Source organism: Aricia agestis, chromosome 5 (genome assembly GCF_905147365.1).
Source record: "Aricia agestis chromosome 5, ilAriAges1.1, whole genome shotgun sequence".
Classification (NCBI taxonomy): Eukaryota; Metazoa; Arthropoda; class Insecta; order Lepidoptera; family Lycaenidae; genus Aricia; species Aricia agestis.
Window position 1 is genome coordinate 9,525,943 of NC_056410.1, and position 18,416 is coordinate 9,544,358.

The 18,416-nt window shown below is 37.0% G+C and overlaps 1 protein-coding gene across 1 annotated transcript in view; it reads right to left on the reverse strand.

Moving 5' to 3' along the window:
- Positions 1-18,416, reverse strand: part of LOC121726859 — a 125,332-nt gene that overhangs the window by 30,300 nt on the left and 76,616 nt on the right. The window contains exon 2 of the mRNA XM_042114471.1: positions 3,107-3,254. Coding sequence (XP_041970405.1) covers positions 3,107-3,254 — 148 coding nt within the window. The remainder of the gene's footprint in view (positions 1-3,106; positions 3,255-18,416) is intronic.

Sequence of the window (18,416 nt, forward strand, 5' to 3'; positions counted from 1 at the left end):
TTTTTAACAAATAAAACATTACACACACTACAATGTGCACACTAACATCTTTTTGAATGACAAGCCTATACATATACGAATTATACTCTTTTTTTATGATTGAAGTCTGTTGTCAAATTAATAAAAATGGATTGTTGTTTTTTATTAAATCTGAAATAGTTAATAGGGTATTTTAAGCGGGGAGCCAAAAGAAGAAGATAATTAAATTTAAGGTCGAATTTCGACCATTGGGCGATCTCTAGTTTAATGAAATTTTTGAATCACATCTATTTCAGATGAGCAGGTGTATTGGTTATATTATATATAATATATTATATTATGATTTTATTGATATACTTTAGGTACAATTGTAATTTATGGCAAAAAATTTTTTTTTACAAATCAATAGACCTGTGTGCACGGTAGACGGTAGTGCTCCCGCCGAGACGAGCCAAGCGAAGCGCAAGGGCGCTACCTATCTTTTCTCGAAGTGTTTAGTCGTTTTTTTGAACCCTCATAGAGTTGGTTTCCGATGTATAGGTAGTTCATATTCTCAGAATATGATGTCAGTAATATACTAATAAAACATACAAAGTCTCAATTGAATAGCTCCAATACTTTAGATTTTATTGATATCTAAAATATATGCTGACTCATTGACACACTGATGATTATCAAAATGTTTGGCTACTTCCTGAAGCGCTAGAAAGCTGAAATTTAGTATGTGATCTAAGTAACCAACCAAGAAAAAAATTCATAAACTTATAACTTTCATCCCCCATCCCTTAAAATGATGGGTGGAGGTTTATATGAGATTTTCACTAATTTTATGAATTAGGACATGAAAGTTTACACGGGACTGTAGACAGTAACTAAATGTATGGCTCGGCTGTTTCGTTACTAACTTCAGCAGGCGTAGCATGGTCACCATAGAAACGGAAACGGTTTCTTTCTACGGAAGAATCGACATACTGACAGACAAAGTGGCGGATTTCCATTGTCTAACTGTCACTTTGTAGTTGTAGTCTAACTGTCACATTGTCTAACTGTCACTTTGTCTTCCGTAAAAAGAAACCGTTTCTATGGTGACCTTGCTACGCCTGCAGATCAGAAACTAAATTTTTGAATCACCTCCGCGACGGTAGCGAAACGGCGAAACCATACATGACAACCAACCATACTGGTATGTAGAATTTGTTTAAGTGAGGTTAAGTAGACTTAGGCCGTGTACATTCAGAAGCTTGGCTTTACATGAGATCGCATATCTTTTTCACAGGGTAAACCTTATTGTGGTCGTCGAGGCAACATTTTACAAGAAATGTTTTTGGTGGAATAGCTCATAGTAATTAATTACTAGACGACATTGTGAACTTTGTTCAATTTCCTTTTAATACCTTCCCTGGGCTTATTAATAAAACTAAAATTAGCCCAATCGGTTCAGCAGATATTAAAAATAATTTCATAGGCAAATACTACAAAACTTATGTCAGAATGTAACAAGGAAGTGAGGATATAGGTACGGAAACAATAGAAGTAGATTAATTCAAAATCTTTATCTATGGGAGATGAAGCTTGTAAATTTTTAATATAATACTATCAAATAGAATAATAAGCTAATGATACTTATAATTTATTAAAAGTAACGAGCAGCAGTAGTTTTAATCAGCGAAATATACAGGCGCGCTGTATCGGAGTGATTCGAAAGGTTTAATTAAAGGAATGGAGGACCGCAGCGAGCCCTAACTGCCCCGTAAACCTTCACAAATGGATTAGTTAGTCTCTTGTACGTCGTTGTTCTTTCTATTTATTCCCCTATTGACCCATCGAGAGCATTATACTAATAGAAGTGTCACTTCTCACTGGCTTCTTACAAAACACGAAGTTACAAGATTTTCATACCAAAAATTTTATGAAAAATTTAATAAAGGCAGCGCACGTGCAAAATTTAAATGCTCCACTTTAATTTAAAAGTTACACAAGGTAACACTACACGCTCTGGGGCCGAGTCCTGCACTCTGTTGTCCCATATATTCTCTTGGAAATGTAAGTAATTAAAATTCAAAAGGCTTTATTTTTGAATGCAAAGTTTTACATTGCTTCGTAGTTCGTACAATTGCAAACATTATTTTTCTAATTTTCTACTGTTTGGTCAACGATTACTGTCGTAAAGTTCCATTATAAAGCGTTAGAATCTAAATAACAAAGTATAGAAGGCATTATTGCCTTCTATACTTGTGTAACTCTCGCGTAGGTGATACGGTTATCCGTATCACCTACGCGAGAGTAGAAAAATGAGAACGTGCATTATTACCGTCAGTAGAGATTTAATATTTATGCCTGGTGCTCGTCTGACGTGAAGCCTTTGCGTCTGAACAACATCGCTAATACACAACACACAATACCCATCAATGTAACACGGCTTCATCAACATACAATATGCCAATTATGACGCGGGGAGACAAGGGTTTTATCAACTCGAGCATGTAAAGGATAGATTGAGGTTCGCGCGAGCTTCTCGTAAACTATTTCCATTTATACTATAAATATACGTGTGTACGCCCGAGGCATTTACGTTAGTTATGAATACATTTTGATGGTTAATTTCGCAGAGAATTCCCCAAGATTTAAACACTTTGGAACGGTTTTATACAATAGTTAAAGCAACGAGTTATTCATTGAGTTGAAGTATTTCATTCATATTATGTCTAATAAACAATGCTTAAATTTTTTTTCATCTAGGGTACGTTACATTATGAAAACTTAGCACCAGTTTAGGACACATACACAGCGCGCGATGGAATTAATACGCAACGGAAACTTTACAGCAGTCTTTCCCAAAGTAGGCGATATCGCCCCCCTGTAGGCGCTGAAGGTCTAAACGGTGTGGGACCCAGAAAAAAATGGGGGTGTTTTATAGAGGCTTGGGGGTGATGTATTTCATCGGGATGCTTTTTAAATTGAAACAACGGGGCGCTAAAACATAATTTGCTTTCAAAGTGGGCAGTAGACAAAATAAATTTGGGAGCCCCTGCTTTACAGGGAAGAGTGCAGGTGTTGCTTGTCAGACACAGCCGCGCGACCTCATAACACTTCCTTAGAGCCCGCGCGCGAACCATCATCGACTTACCTGTTGTGTGCTCTAAAGTGGAACTTCAGCGGCGAGGGGGGGGCGGGGGAGGGTGGTCTGGACAGCGTGGAGCGGCGGCTGCGGGGGCCCGGCGCCGGCTCGTACACCGCCGGCTGCCAGTGCTTCACGAACGGCGTCAGCGACAGCCCTGAGAACAAAAGCATAATGTTAGTGCTGGAGCCAGGAGTCAATACTATTCATTATTTTGTATCATCTGAGGGGTTGCTTTAATTGTAGTGGATATGATATGTGATGGAACCCTTTTTTTAGCTCGCCTTCGGGATGACATTGATAACTATTTACGTCATATTTAAAGACGAAGTAAATGTTGTTTGTTATGACAATCTTCAACTCTTTAATTTGTGTCTTATAGTGTATGCTCTACATAAGAAGCGAAAAATCTCGTTTGTAATGATGAATTGTTAGATCATACTATAATTATTGAGGCATTTGCGTTGCTCAAATGACAGGTTTAATTGCCGTATTCACATTTTATACTATTTACGACCAAAAATAGATCATCAACGAATGTTTGGCATTTGCAGGTCTCTGGTCTCAAACATGAAAGACCAAGAAACTGTTAATTAATATCGGTATGTAGTAAATAGATTGTAATGTAGCATGTTCATTATCGCAATGGGTTTCCGATAGCGGAACACGATTGTCGGTGAAACATAATTGCAGCTTGGTCCATATTAATTGTGGCATAATATTCAATATTCAGTTGTAAATACCTATTGTTAATCGTTTGTGAGATGATACTGTACGTCGCCTTCTGCGCATGCACCTTTGGATTAAGACAGGATGAAGAAGTTGGATTTATTTAAACTATTTGTAGTTAAATAAATGCAAATGCAAGTAATGATAATTTCAAAGCTGTCTGTAGCATGAACAACATACACATCAATCTTGATTCAAGGGAAATTATAGACGAATATGACAATATATTCCATTATGGGCCAACGTAGATAGGATGCAAAAGAAATTATCAAAACTATACAATATTATACTAGATTTAAACTATTAAAAGTTTAAAACATACAAAAACTTTGTACGAATTAGGCTGCTTAAAATTTTCAGGTGATAAGTTATGCTATTAAATATAGGAACATTAATATACTTAATGTAAAAGTAAAAAGTTTTAGCGAACATTTTGTATGACTATTAGGTACAGTATATATTATGTCTATGATTAGGTAAAAGATTTTTTGGGTAGTGACAAAACAACAGTCGTCAGTCAAAGCGCATAAGCCTTTTGAAATAGGATGACTATCAAACAATTTGTAGGCGAGTAACTTGAAACCCATTAGTGCTTTGCCACAGAATAACGACAAAAAATTGTAAATTTTTTTAGCATTAGTTAACTTTATCTTTAAAAAATATTGTTCTCTCATACATGCACCTACCTAGTTAATAGTTAACTACTTGCATTTATTTAACTACAAACTGTTTCTATGGATTTCGATTTCTAATAGCCATTAATTGTACCTTTCAACAATTTACGTGCAGAATATATCGTAATGGCCCACCGCCTAAGTTGAAATCCTCATAAAATTACAGCACTCGTCGGATTATGCAATTTGTACCCACCGATCAGGAATATGAAGGCCAAGTTATATTAATTGGAGGCGGCACACGACCGCCCCGGGGGAGCCCCACGATTTATACGATAGCACTGGAGTTGGTCTAGATTAGCAAGTTGGCGCTGGATTTATTGGCGCTTTGTGCAAACTAAATCGGCCATGTTACTGCTACACACGAAGATGTGTGTTCGCCATTAGTTTATCGAGCTCCGACCATTTGCGACTCTGTAGGCTTATTCCCTTTATGTTCCACTAAGATATTATATCCTATTCCGATTAACCTATCAACTCCCAAGTGGACCGCGAAGCCCGCGATAACAATAGATTTCCAAGAATCCGCGATCGAATGATTAATTAAAAAGTAGGGACTGGAGCATCGTTTCCCAGTATGAGTCTCGTACACGTAAAGACTAGATCGTGTTTGATTGGTTAAGTAACGACATTTTAAATAAATGATCTTATTAATAGCCTTTCGTATTCTTTAATAAAAGAGGCAATAAAATAATTAATTGAAATGACGAATGACTAACACGGTTAAATAATCACAAATAATCACAAAATCTACCAACGTTTTTTGATGACCTGCAAAATGGATTTACGAAATTCTCGTGATGGAAATTTGCAGTGAATCCAAAGTACATAATTTTTCGCACCATTTGGCGATGGACGTGAGCCGTGAGCGGCGTCAGCGGGCGAAGACGATTTCTACGATATTACATAAAACATACCGTGGTGTGAGTAACTTACATTAAAGTTCGGGTAGCTAATTCAGACAATACACGAGGAAAGTAAATACTCATTAGAGCACAAAACTCGAACGTAACAAACGAGCAACTTTTATTAGTTTGTAAAACGAACGAATCGGAAAAAAGGAGCTTCCAATTAATGGAAGCAAACACATTTTTCTACTATTAGAAATTCCTTTATACGTCTGAAACCAATAGAGAGCGTAGAAAAACATCGTACTGGCATCAGCCCTACCTATTAAACGCTGAATACGGCACTCTTGCATCTGGCATAACTCTCGGGAGGATCGAGTTTAAGAAACCTGTAGTTGCAGACAAAGACGCTTCTTAGGATGAGTTTTCAATTTATATTTTTATCTTTCAAAGTTTTTCTTAGTATCTAGTCTATCTCACTTTTTCTGAGCTTGGAAAAGTTTTATGTGTTTTATTTTTGCTATTCACGCATCACAAAACATTTTCTTCTTCGTAATGTTTTCTTTCAAAGCTCTGCTCTAAATTCTCGGTCAACTAGCAGCTGTCTTAATGAAACAGAATTTACATATCTTTTCCATGGGGCATATTTAATTAGGAAATAAAATTATATAACTATGTATATTGAAATCGCGTACGACAACAATTTGATAAATCTGGAATCTGAACTCGATCTAAGCACTTGAGCGGGTACTCAGGCTCGAGTGCACTCGTCGACTCCGAGAAGGCTCGCATTGCAAATCTGTTAATACATAGTCTAGTCACTAGTGTGTCGTTAACTTCAAATATGAGCTCGTATTTACTTATTTATTTCCCCGCTGGAGAAACGAGGTAATCTGAATATTAATGGTGTATGATCGTTTCAAAGAGATTCCGATGCGATCCCTATTATTCGAAGCAGCACGGACAAAGAGATCGCAACGCTGGGGTTTCTTTCGCAGCAACCTTTTTCAGACGTTTATTAGACCGAAAATCGATACCCCCGTCTACTGCGGCTTAATGAAAGCCGATTGAATGCTTATTAGCCGCGACGCAGAAAATGAAAGTTAATGGTGAAGTAAGAGGATTTTGTCTTGTCAGCTTAACGAGGTATTTCCCGGATTAGGCGGGAACGTTTTAAATACTGACTGCGGCTTGAAAATTTCTCGCGAAGATATTCGCTACCTCAACATTTGATTAGGGTCTAAGAATTACGTCGGCTGATATTATTTTAAACAAATTTTCGTTACGATATTATATTATAATCCTTGCGCAGTAAATTGACGGATATTTTTGGATTCTTAGTTTGGGTTAAAAAGATAAGTCTTTAAATTTTAAGCGAGTGGGGAAAAAATATTATTCTGCTACTTAGAAATTTGTAAACCACCGATCGCCGAAAAACTATTTTCGTGTTTTAAAATTTTCAGTATAAATCATAAAACATTTCGTTCATTTATTCGGCGAGGGCCCCGAAATCGCCCCAATAAAAGAGTCAATTAATTCGTGCTCATGTAAAAATCCGTTCCTCTGCCTTTATTAACTCCGTTAGTCGCTTTTATATGCTTTAATCCAATTAAGCCGGAGTTGGAGCTTGTTCAGTGTAATTATTGTGCTGTACGAGTCTGCACTCGGCGCGGCTCGTGAGCTTTATTGTTGGGAGATCCTTTTATTTCGGGTTTCAACATTCAATTAGGAGGGCATGGGTTTTTTTCGTCACTTCGTTACGGGGAGCGGTCGCCACTTGTTTCCCTTCGCTTCTATACTGAGATAGCGATCGGCGGAGCAAAATAATTGTTCGTACAATAAATCAAATATAATAAATAAAGGTCCTATGTCTCTCTCTCCGTTTGACCTGGCCAGCAAAAGGTACAGTTCGCGTCCCGGTGGATTGCGACAAGAGTTATATTCGCAGCCTTATGTGCAATTATGGTGCGACCTCAGTTCTCTCTCGTGGCTGGTCGACAAACGGCCTCTACCTTTGTTTCCCACTTAAACTTCGTTTTAATAATTGCCCATTTCGTCTGGCTATTTGGTATGCATGTAAATATTTGGTTTAATGTTCAAAATATTTAACAAATGAAGATCTCCCTATATTTCCGCAGATTACTAAGTTGTAGTCTAAATGTAATAAGAAAACCAATGAAACGTACCTACGTACCTACCAACAAACTCGAGTAGAGACGCAGTAGGTACGGTAAATCGAGACGCTCGACTCTAGAAGTCCAACTTCAAAGCGGACTGACTGAATAGGAATAATTTAATTGAATTGGTTAGTATGCACTATACAAATTGATTATTATTTGCTCATGGATTAACATGGTATTTATAATGTATATACTACCTATATACCTACGCTTTAGCTTATGCATATATTATGCAATCTTGGAAGTTAGTTTACTTTCATAATATTGACTATTATAAAATCAATGATTTCATAGACGACAACACAACCTTGGAAATAAGGTGGCCGCACTACAGTACTAATATTTTTTTGTTGTTAACAGCAGTCATATTTTTTTGTAAAAGATGAAATTTTTCATATTTTTTGTAAAAGATGGCCCCATGCGAGTTTCGTACGCCGGTTCTTCACCGGGCGAACCGGTAGTAGGTAGGTAAAAAATTAACTCTGATTAAAAACTATTTTGATTTTCGTAATATAAATAGGTATATTTTATACCTAATCTATACATATAAATAAAATTGGAGTGTCTGTTTGTAATATTGAAATAGCCGTTTTTTTCTACATGCATATGAATATTTAGACGGTACATACACCAAAATATTTTTTTTTTAAATTTTTGCCTGTCTGTATGTCTGTCTGGTTGTTCCCGCTAATCTCCGAAATGGCTGGACCGATTTTAACGGGACTTTTATTGGCAGATAGCTGATATAACAAGTAGTAACTTAGGCTACTTTTTAACCGACTTCCAAAAAGGAGGAGGAGAGACTCCCCGATGAATAAACAACAGGTGTTGACGTCAACCTCCATACACTTTGACTAGGGAGGCATCCCTAAACAGTCGATACGTAAGTGGGTTCCGTTTCAATTCGACTGAGTGTCTTCAAAGGAACTTTTATGATATGATAGATTCGTTTCAGTCTGTTAACTCCCAATGTTCTTAAAAGGTCGAATAGAGGTCTCTAAATATAGAGCCGTTTGCAATTTTTTTCTTTATTAGATTTCGATTTAAGTTTACCCAACTCATAATGAGTAAGTATAGAAATAGAAATTTGGTAGTCTCAATATTACAAAATGTTACATACAAATGTTTTTACTCTTTCTCTTTGGTTTGGTTAATACCAAAACATTATTGGACTAGATGACGCCCCCGACTCGGTTGCGCCAAAAATTCGTTTACCTATCGCGACTTGAGAATACTTTTTATCCTCTGAAAATGTGCGGTACATTTTCCGAGATAAAAAGTACTTATCCTATGTCCTTTCCCAGGACTCAATAACCAAATTGCAGTAAAATTGGTTCGTGGCAGCGCCCGCAGCGGTTTGGGCGTGAAGAGGTAACAGACGAGACATTTTTGCATATTATATATATTAGTAATAGAAGGTGTAACAAAACTGAAAAGAAAAGAGTATATTATTACTGTGAAACATGAATTTCCACCAAGAAGTTACAGTAAATTCAATATCATTTATAAGAAAAGAGAGATAATAGAGTGATAATATCTACTAATAGGGTGTTTTTTTAATGAAATAAGGGGGCAAACGAGCAAACGGGTCACCTGATGGAAAGCAACTTCCGTCGCCCATCGACACTCGCAGCATCAGAAGAGCTGCAGGTGCGTTGCCGGCCTTTTAAGAGGGAATAGGGTAATAGGGGAGGGTAGGGAAGGGAATAGGGAAGTAAATACGGGCGGGTAGGGAAGGGGTTTGGGCCTCCGGTAAACTCACTCACTTGGCGAAACACAGCGTAAGCGCTATTTCACATCGGTTTTCTGTGAGCCCGTGGTATTTCTTCGGTCGAGCCGGCCCATTCGTGCCGAAGCATGGCCCTTGTATAGAGCTCACTGTAAAAGTCATTTCTTTGGGTTTGTATGGGCAAGGCGCAAGCCCTCATGATTTTTTCCATACAAAGGTAAAAAAAAGTTACTCTTTCAGCAGTGCTACTTTCACAACGAACTCAATACATAAAGAGGACCCATACATATAAGTATATGTATGGGTCCTCTTTATGTATTGAGTATTATCACTTTTTTTTGTTACACCCAATAGGTATAAAAAACTTTTTAGTCAGTTAAAAATACAAATTAACACTTCATAAATATGTATATGTGGGCGGTGGGCAATGAGCGGTGGGCACACAAAAGCTCGTCCCCGTAGTTTTAACAACTCGTTACAAACTTTGATTTAATTGTCGCCCGCTGATTTGGCCATTGTATTCTACTGTGTCGATTAATTTCGTTATCATTTATATTGAATGACCTTAAATTTGAACATTAATTTCCTTTATTATATTACAATTTAATTAGCATATTCGCTGAATTGCAGTTATTAATTACAATGTGCATAACAAATCAATAATAAACTGTGTTTTCATATTAATAACGTTAGGCACTACCTTTATCCGGAAGTACATATTCAGCTGGGCTTGACAAAACCCGACCAAATTACGTATAGGAAGGAGTTAGGACCGCTATCTGCATGTAAACCAATTTCTCTAATAGAACATGTACAATAAAAAACCGTATCTTCTTAAAGTCTTAATTCTCCATCTACTGTCAAGTATTCAGTACCTCATCTCGAGAATAATTTCTTGGCTTATGATTTCGACGCGGAGTTTCACGTACTAACTTCATTAGCTTAACAAAGCGATTTACGTTATCGGCATAACGACGTATCTCCCAATATTCGAGATGGAGATCCCCGACAATAACGTAGGATGTGCCAATAGACGAATACGGGAATCCGCATATTAAACTTTGTATCTGTCGAGTATGCGAATCCCGTAGTGAAATGTCGTATGTGCCCAATACAGTAGTTTGAAGATCCCCGACTATAATGTCGTATCTAGCAATATACGTGTATGGAGATTCCCAACTATAACGTCGTATCTGCCAATATACAAGTGTGGAGATCCGAGATCGCCAGACACGCGCAGCATCCAGGTCGGCAACTTGCACTTGCAGATCGGCATGTCGATTACGTACTCCAGATATTCCGATAAATCTTGACTCCCGAATTCCAGCGTGAGCTAGGGCTGTCCAAAATATGAACTGATAACGGATTAAAAACATATGGTTAGTTCAAATTAAATGAGCTTTTCTTATTAACAGTTTAAATGCTACGTTCTAATAAACCAAGATTTGGACCTTGGTTTATTACATCTTGGATGTATCTCATGTAAGGATAGATATTTTAAATAGTTATATTGTATTTTAGTAAGGATATTTATATTTGTGTTTATGGATATTTTATGTTTGCAATACCATAGAGTAATAAATATACTGGCAATACTAACTTGAAGTTGGCAATACTGAGAGTGGTGGTGGCAAGAAAAAGGGAGGTCCGGCGGGGAGGAATGGTGAGCCGGCACTTTTTTGGGGAACGAGCTTGGGGGGAACACTCTCAGCATTGCACTCACAGCCTTCAGGTTGGAGTCCGGTCCATGGTGGAATAGAATAAAGAATAGTTTGGTTGGACGATTTGGTTTTATTATACTCATAACATACAACGCTAGTTTTTTAAATTGCATTTTTGTAACGATGGTATTGGAATGAAATATTGTAACCAACTCGTTCCTTACTACTTACTTAGTTAAAGAGCATAAAACGTAAGTACTTATCTGTATATTGTATACAAACAAACGCTGTGCCGGCACATCGCGGTATTTCACGCACCAAATGCGAGGTTATTAGATCAGTAGGCAACAGGGTTACGTTACATCAATGAGCCGACTGCGGTTACCGTAGAAAGTGATATACACTTGTACTTGCACAACGCCCGAGCCGTCGGCTCACTGCCGCGTACTAGACTACAAGTCTACAACAGCACTCGACACTCAAGAGACGTTTAACGATTTGCAAAGTAAAGGCTTTGAGATAAGTATTATAAGTAGACAGCGGATTATATGCACGATCAAAGTGCCAAAATATGCATGCAAATATGCACGAAAAAATGGCCGAAATATGCGCAATCAAATGTCACTTATTATAAAAATGTATTCTTTTTGGAAGAGTTTTCCGGTGTTGCTCATAATAAATGCACTAATTTTTATAATTCTATTAAATCCAGGACTTTTTCTTCTTTCCTTACTTACAATCTTAGTGCCCATGGAAGTTAATTACCGACTTTATTCAATTTTTTTTCAAATGTGGCCAACTACAAAGAAACATTTTGTTTCATTAGAAAGATATTGTACTTCGGGTGTATTGCGGAAGTCTTTAAACAAGGGTGGGCTACATATTAGAAGGATTTTGATCTATCATACCTCTGTTTCGTGGCCTCGGTGTGTATTATGATAGCTAGTTTGAAGACAACGAGGGCATAATATGGCCGAAATATGCACTATCAACGAAAAAATGCCAAAATATGCACTATCGCCTAAAAAGCCCCATTATATGTATTTGCATATGCAAGTATGCAAATGCATATAATCCGATGTCTAATTATAAGTAATCACAGTCTTTGACTGCACCCAATAATGTGTTTATAACTTGGGCGACATTTGAGAACATACTCATTAAAAATAAACGATAAATTTATATATACATAGCAACAACAATGAACATTATCTTTTTATTATTGTCGTATTATTTTATTCGGCATATTATAATATGCCGAGTAAAAAAATATAAGGGAATATGTGACATCGATGCCATATATTATTGATCACGGCAGATGCAGATTGCAGTTTATGTGGGCGCCTTGGCCTTCGCAGACTCTCGCCTTGGCAGCCTCTATGCCCTAACCTTGGCAGAAACTGTAAAAACATCCAAAATAAATAAATGCTGCCAAAACTGGAAGATTGGTTTCATTTTCCATGACTTTCTTGGCAAGCTCTGTATAAGAAAGAAGTCAAATAAAACTTGAATAGTAACATTCTCAATACCAATTACTTTCACTTTATGTAATTTATTAGCTCTACGTTACTTTATAATAAATAACGTGATTTCCAGGTTACTTGAATAGAATATAATAGAATCGTTTATTTGCTAAAATAAGGCACAATATTATGAAGTTAGTCAGGTTACCACTTCTCTTATCAAATCAAAAATTGAAAAATCTAAATAAAATATTATTTATATACAAGGTGTAACAAAACCAAGTGATAATACTTTAGGGTCTGTACGTGTTCCTTATGAAATGAGTATCTATAATATGAGACAAAATCTTTTTCCATTTTATTGGTCGACGATAACTTTATTATTTTCAGGTATCTAGATAACCAAATGCCTATTTGATATTACTAGAGATCACCCAATGGTCGAAATTCGACCTTACTTGCAACGTCATTAGCACTACTACAGTCTATATTTTGTAAAAAATATTGACTTCATCATAGTTTTTTTCAATTCTTGTCTCTGGGACTCAACTGATCTCAGACTGGCCGTTTAAGCATTGTCTAATAGTATCTAAAATTAAATAAAAAAAAAACAATAATCCATTTTCAATTTGTCAACTTGTCAACAGACTTCAACCATAAATAAAAGAGTATAATTCGTATGTATAGGCTTGTCACTCTAAAATCTGTCATTTTTCCTAGTAGTAGTGTCGTAGTGCGTGTAACGTTTTATTTGTTAAAAATATATATGATAAAAGCATCATTTTAAAATAACATTAGCTCGATGCACTCCTTCACCATATAAACTATAACTGTGCGAAATTTCATGCACCTACGGTTCCCCATTTTTCGTAAAAAGGGTTACAAAGCTTTTCACGTATTAATATATAGATATTTGGGCTACGATAGGTTTTCCTGTTATACGGAGAAAGCTAAGTGTTTCATGCAAGGTCGACTCGGTTGGATATGATCCAAATTGATCTCACATATCATCTTACGCTGCAGATTGTAATACACATAAGAGGTCTTATGTCTTGGCTAGAAAATACTAACATTTTAATAGGCTATACTAAAATAGCTTTGACATAATATTATTCCTGTGTTACAAAATGTAGAGACTACAAGCATGACTGCATACTGAACTGAAGTTTGATTGCATGTACGGCAGTTCAATCTACGAACAGAAATTCAACGCCTCTTTTGTATTACTACAGCCGGCATAATCATATATGTAAACGTATTTACGACATATTATGGTAATGCTCGATTATTATGTAAGGGATGCAAATGGCTCGCGCCCACGTATAATCACATTTGAATGCAACAGCCAACATCTCAACGCGTCACCGGACTGCCCCGCTCCATCCCGCGTCTCCGGACAATCCAATAAACCACTTTTGTATGGTAATTCCATCTCGCATGAGTCTTTGTTACTGTCTAAGTTGAATGCGACGAGTGGAAATCATAAAAAAAAACATTAACATGTGTTATAAACGCGGAAATGAGTCTTTTCTGTCTATTACCTTTTCACGCTTAAACAACGCTTAAATAAATTAATTTCGTCGCAGAGAAGTTTAAATTCAATTATGCCAACGATGCCAAATACTCTGCATACTCTAACACAAAGTATGAAGTGTCCAAAACAGTTTACGATAGCACATTCCACTGTCCGTGGTAGAGGTCAGCCGAGCGCTTTGTGATTCTAATTGGTCATTACGTATTCATTCCTATAACAGTCGCTGCAACAATTACCTGACGATAGTACACAGCAATCCCGCCGCTGCTTACTTCGGCTAAACAAATATGTACAGTACGTACTAACACATACATTATTACATGTCATTACGGCACAAAGGAGACGCCACAGTCACACGTCAATAATTAACTACTGGATTAAATTAAACTAACCCGTTTGAATACGTCACGTTCGCCGTGTATTAATTATAATATCTCTGTCTTCGCTTCAACACGGTATAATTTACATCACAATGATTATACTTAGCTACTTACGGCCGTTCCTAATATTTGATCTATCTCTGGTTTTGCCCTACTAGAGATAGGAATAGCTCACAATAGACATTAGAAACATATATTTTATGTCAATTGTGAGCTATTCCTATCTCTAGTAGGGCAAAACCAGAGATATATAAAATATTGGGAATGGCCGTTAGTGTCTATTGTATTATTTATCTATTGTATGATAAGTTCAATAGGCAAAACTTGAATTTTCTTAGAACTTGTAGATAATAGACCATACTAGGTATATAACATGAAGCCATAAAAATAATATCATGAAGCTAAATATTGACTGTTGAGGAAACATAAACATTATAAAACATTTAAAGAGTTGGGTAGGAAATAACAAATGCAAATATTTCAATACGCGAAACTCGAATGCAGATACTAAAGGAAAATATTAGCATTTTATTAGTTTTTAAAGAAAAATGAGTGCGGGCGGCGTGCTTTAAATACGAACACAAATACAGTGAAGTACGGGAGCGAACACCGCCTCCCGCCCTCGCCGCTCGCCGCGCTAATATAAAACTCACTAAACTTATAATTTTATTTATCTTCAGTGTTCATAGTTTGTGTTAAAAATAAACCGGCAAAGCTGCAGTTTGAAGCTCGAGAGGAATTTAAATTAATGCAGCGTGTGCGAAATTGTGTTTGTACGTATTGTTCGTTATAAATCGCGCAAGATTCACCTACGGTTACCGAGTTAGTGTTGAGCTAGAAAATTATATTACTTCTGTCTAATTTGAATAAATGTAGTAGGTATTTAATGCTCCTATAAAGGATTTGCGTTTTTCAACCAGAGAGAAAAGGCAGTTCACCATCTAGCCATTCTGTAGCATATTGTAACCGGCACATTCTTTCAGTCTCCCCGGTCCATATGCGGATTTAAAATATTTGACAAACCTGCAGCGCCATTTGAGTGGAAATATGCACAAAAATATATTCCGCTAAGCCTCGGCCGCGGCGAGCGGACCGCCTGAATAATGTATAGTTCCAATCTAGCCGAAAGCGGTTTATACTTCCGATGCTGCGGCCCGATATCAAACAGACCGTTCGCACTTGGCCGCTTATACCGTGAGAGACGCCATAAGGCAATTCATCGCGTTGTCGCGAGAGAATCGAAAAGCTAATCGCTATGTGTATGAACGTATTCTTTTGTAATGTAACTTAAGTCATAATATTGGATACATTTCTTTCTAATTAAATTTTCTCACCTTTAACCCATCGATCGTGGAATAACGAGACACAATAGCTTATCTATTGTTATCGCGGCCGGATGCGGCCACTTAGGGCTTCATGAATTAAAAGGAGGCTGTCTGCCATGTTTTTTTTTTCAACTAATGCTAAGTACTCATATGCGGTATTGCTCGATAGTTTTACTCCAAATGAGTAATAATTACTGTGTGGACCGCAAAACTGACAGCTCGAAGGCTGCAAGCTTTCGACCTGTCAGTTTTGCGGCGAGCCGGCTCGATGGAATTAAATATTTCAATTTAGAATAAAACTATCGAGCAATGTTCAGCATTGTGTGGACGAAATCCCGAGCCGCGGGTTTTTCTCGACGTTATTGCTCGATCGAGCAAAACTGTATGTGAGTACTTAGCATTTTTTTTTCATATCACATTATTACTAGAACGCCGACATTTAATATCAAACGATTTCCTTTTAATGCTTTATATCATGTGCCAAGTGTGTACGCACCCTAATTCTGTTCGGTACGACACGCAGCTGTACACGAATATTTTTTTTACTGACTGCACAATTTTATTTCCAAATTCTATTATCTTACGTATAAAATCAATATTTGCTCTTTGGTCCGTACCGTTTTATCAAACCGTGCATTTAAAATCATAAAATGATATCTTTGTAAGCTCGATTTCCTTTATGCAAACAATTGATTTCCTTTTCAGAGCGATAGAAATAGCTGTATATAATAAGTAATATTATCTTAAACATATTATAATGTAGTAACAAAAAAAAAAGCCAAGTGCGAGTTGGACTCGCACACGAAGGGTTCCGTACCATTGAAGAGTGAAAATAGGCAATTTTTTTGTATGGGTGCCTCCCTTAAATATGTATTTAATTTTATTCTTATTTATTAAAGTGCTAATACTATTAAGTATTTTGTAAATATTTCAATTACCTACATGTATCCATTATTTATATAGAGCAAAAAAGGCCACAAAATTCACGTTTGTTGTATGGTAGCCCCCCTCAAATATTAATTTTATTTAATTTTTAGTATTTTTTGTTATAGCGGCAACAGAAATACAGAATCTGTGAAAATTTCAGATATCTAGCTATAGCGGTTTTTGAGATACAGCCCGGAGACAGACAGACGGACACACATCGGGTCCCTTTGGGTACGAAACTCTAAAGAACAACATAAAGTAGTAGTGGGAGCAGTTATGAAGTTGACCTTTAAAAATTGTATTAAGCTATGAGCTTCATCACATATATTCCTTAAGTGATTCTAAGCATTTTCAGTCCGGGGGGCAAAACGAAACATGTGGCTAGCGGGGGAGAGGGGGGGTTCAAAAGATGGCCGCCACCGGCCGGTCTCTTTAAAAAAAATCTATCCTCGTCCTGGTAACTAGGGTAAGATTAATATCATTTTCGTATAAACCAAAGACGTAGAATCTGTTTCTGATATTAATTATACTAAGTTTCATAGCAATTTTACAAGAAAAACGTAAAAATGTGAAAATCTCACTTGGAGATTTTTGCTTTAAGAACTCATTACTTTTATGTAGTGCTTAAAAATATCATACAAAAAATACTATAATATACCGCATTTTATGCAGATTCTAAATATATACACTTTTAAATATCACCTTCTACAAAAAGATGCTCAAAAAAAAAAACAACCTCAGCGCGAGCAGATACACCCATCTGCTCGCGCTAAGGTTGTTTTTTTTTTTGCAAAACATGCTTACTTTGTAAATAAACACGAATCAATGGTTTTTTTATAAAATAATTTAATTATCGGGTACAGTTGCCGGCACACAGACATAACTCTGTGCATTTTAATTTTCTTTTACTACAGTTGCAACGGTTTTTGTAACCTGTCTTGCACCTGCATCGAGTGAGCTCTAGGCACACATTTGCCAAATCTGGTAAATAAGACCAAACAGGAGTCCAAATATTTTCTTCTATCCTCCAGCCCCAGGAAGAAGGACTCGGAAGGTCTTGCTTAGGCACTAAGGCTTGTCCCCAGACATGAACTCCTGATAGACATATTGCCCGATGTGTGTGTTGGTGTAGAGCGGCTTCCGTTGGAGGAATATTCTCCAACTGTCTGTCCTTCTTTGTGAACAGATACTTTCTGCATTCGTTCACTGTAGTGCAGGGGCTTGAGCTGAAAAATAAAATATTACAGTAGGTAATTCTTATATTGAAATAGGTAAGCTGAATCTGTATCAAACTACTTTATACTTACCGGTCGTACATTGTCAAAACAAATTTCTTGATGTAACTATCCACATATTCTATTCTTCCATCCAACAATGTCTTAACCCACAAGTTACTTCAGGGTAGGCAATCCAGGCATCAAACGCACTCTTTTTACCTCTTCCATTAAAAAAAAGATACGGTATCGCATCCTGTCAAAGCATGAAAAATTGGCAGTAGTTCGGCTCTTTCTGGTCCTGTAATATGTAAGGGAGATCGCAGACGACAGACTTTTTGTGCGATCGAGTCTGCGGCGCCCATATAGTCGGCATGGCGCGGCGCGGACGCCACCAAAGTCTGTCGTCTGCGATCTCCCTAAGTATGCATTAGTTAGTATGCATTAAACTTTTAGAGGGAATTTATCACTTTTTCAGTGCTAAGGGCATTTCAAACACGTACCGAGTGCATTGGCAATAGAGTGGCATGGAATATAAGTATGTTTTTTGCCTGTACCTATGTGGATCCACAACTCATCTAATGCTGGCAACTTTTGCATACACGAGACTGCTACGACTACAACGTTTGTATCTACAGTACGAATCATTACTTAT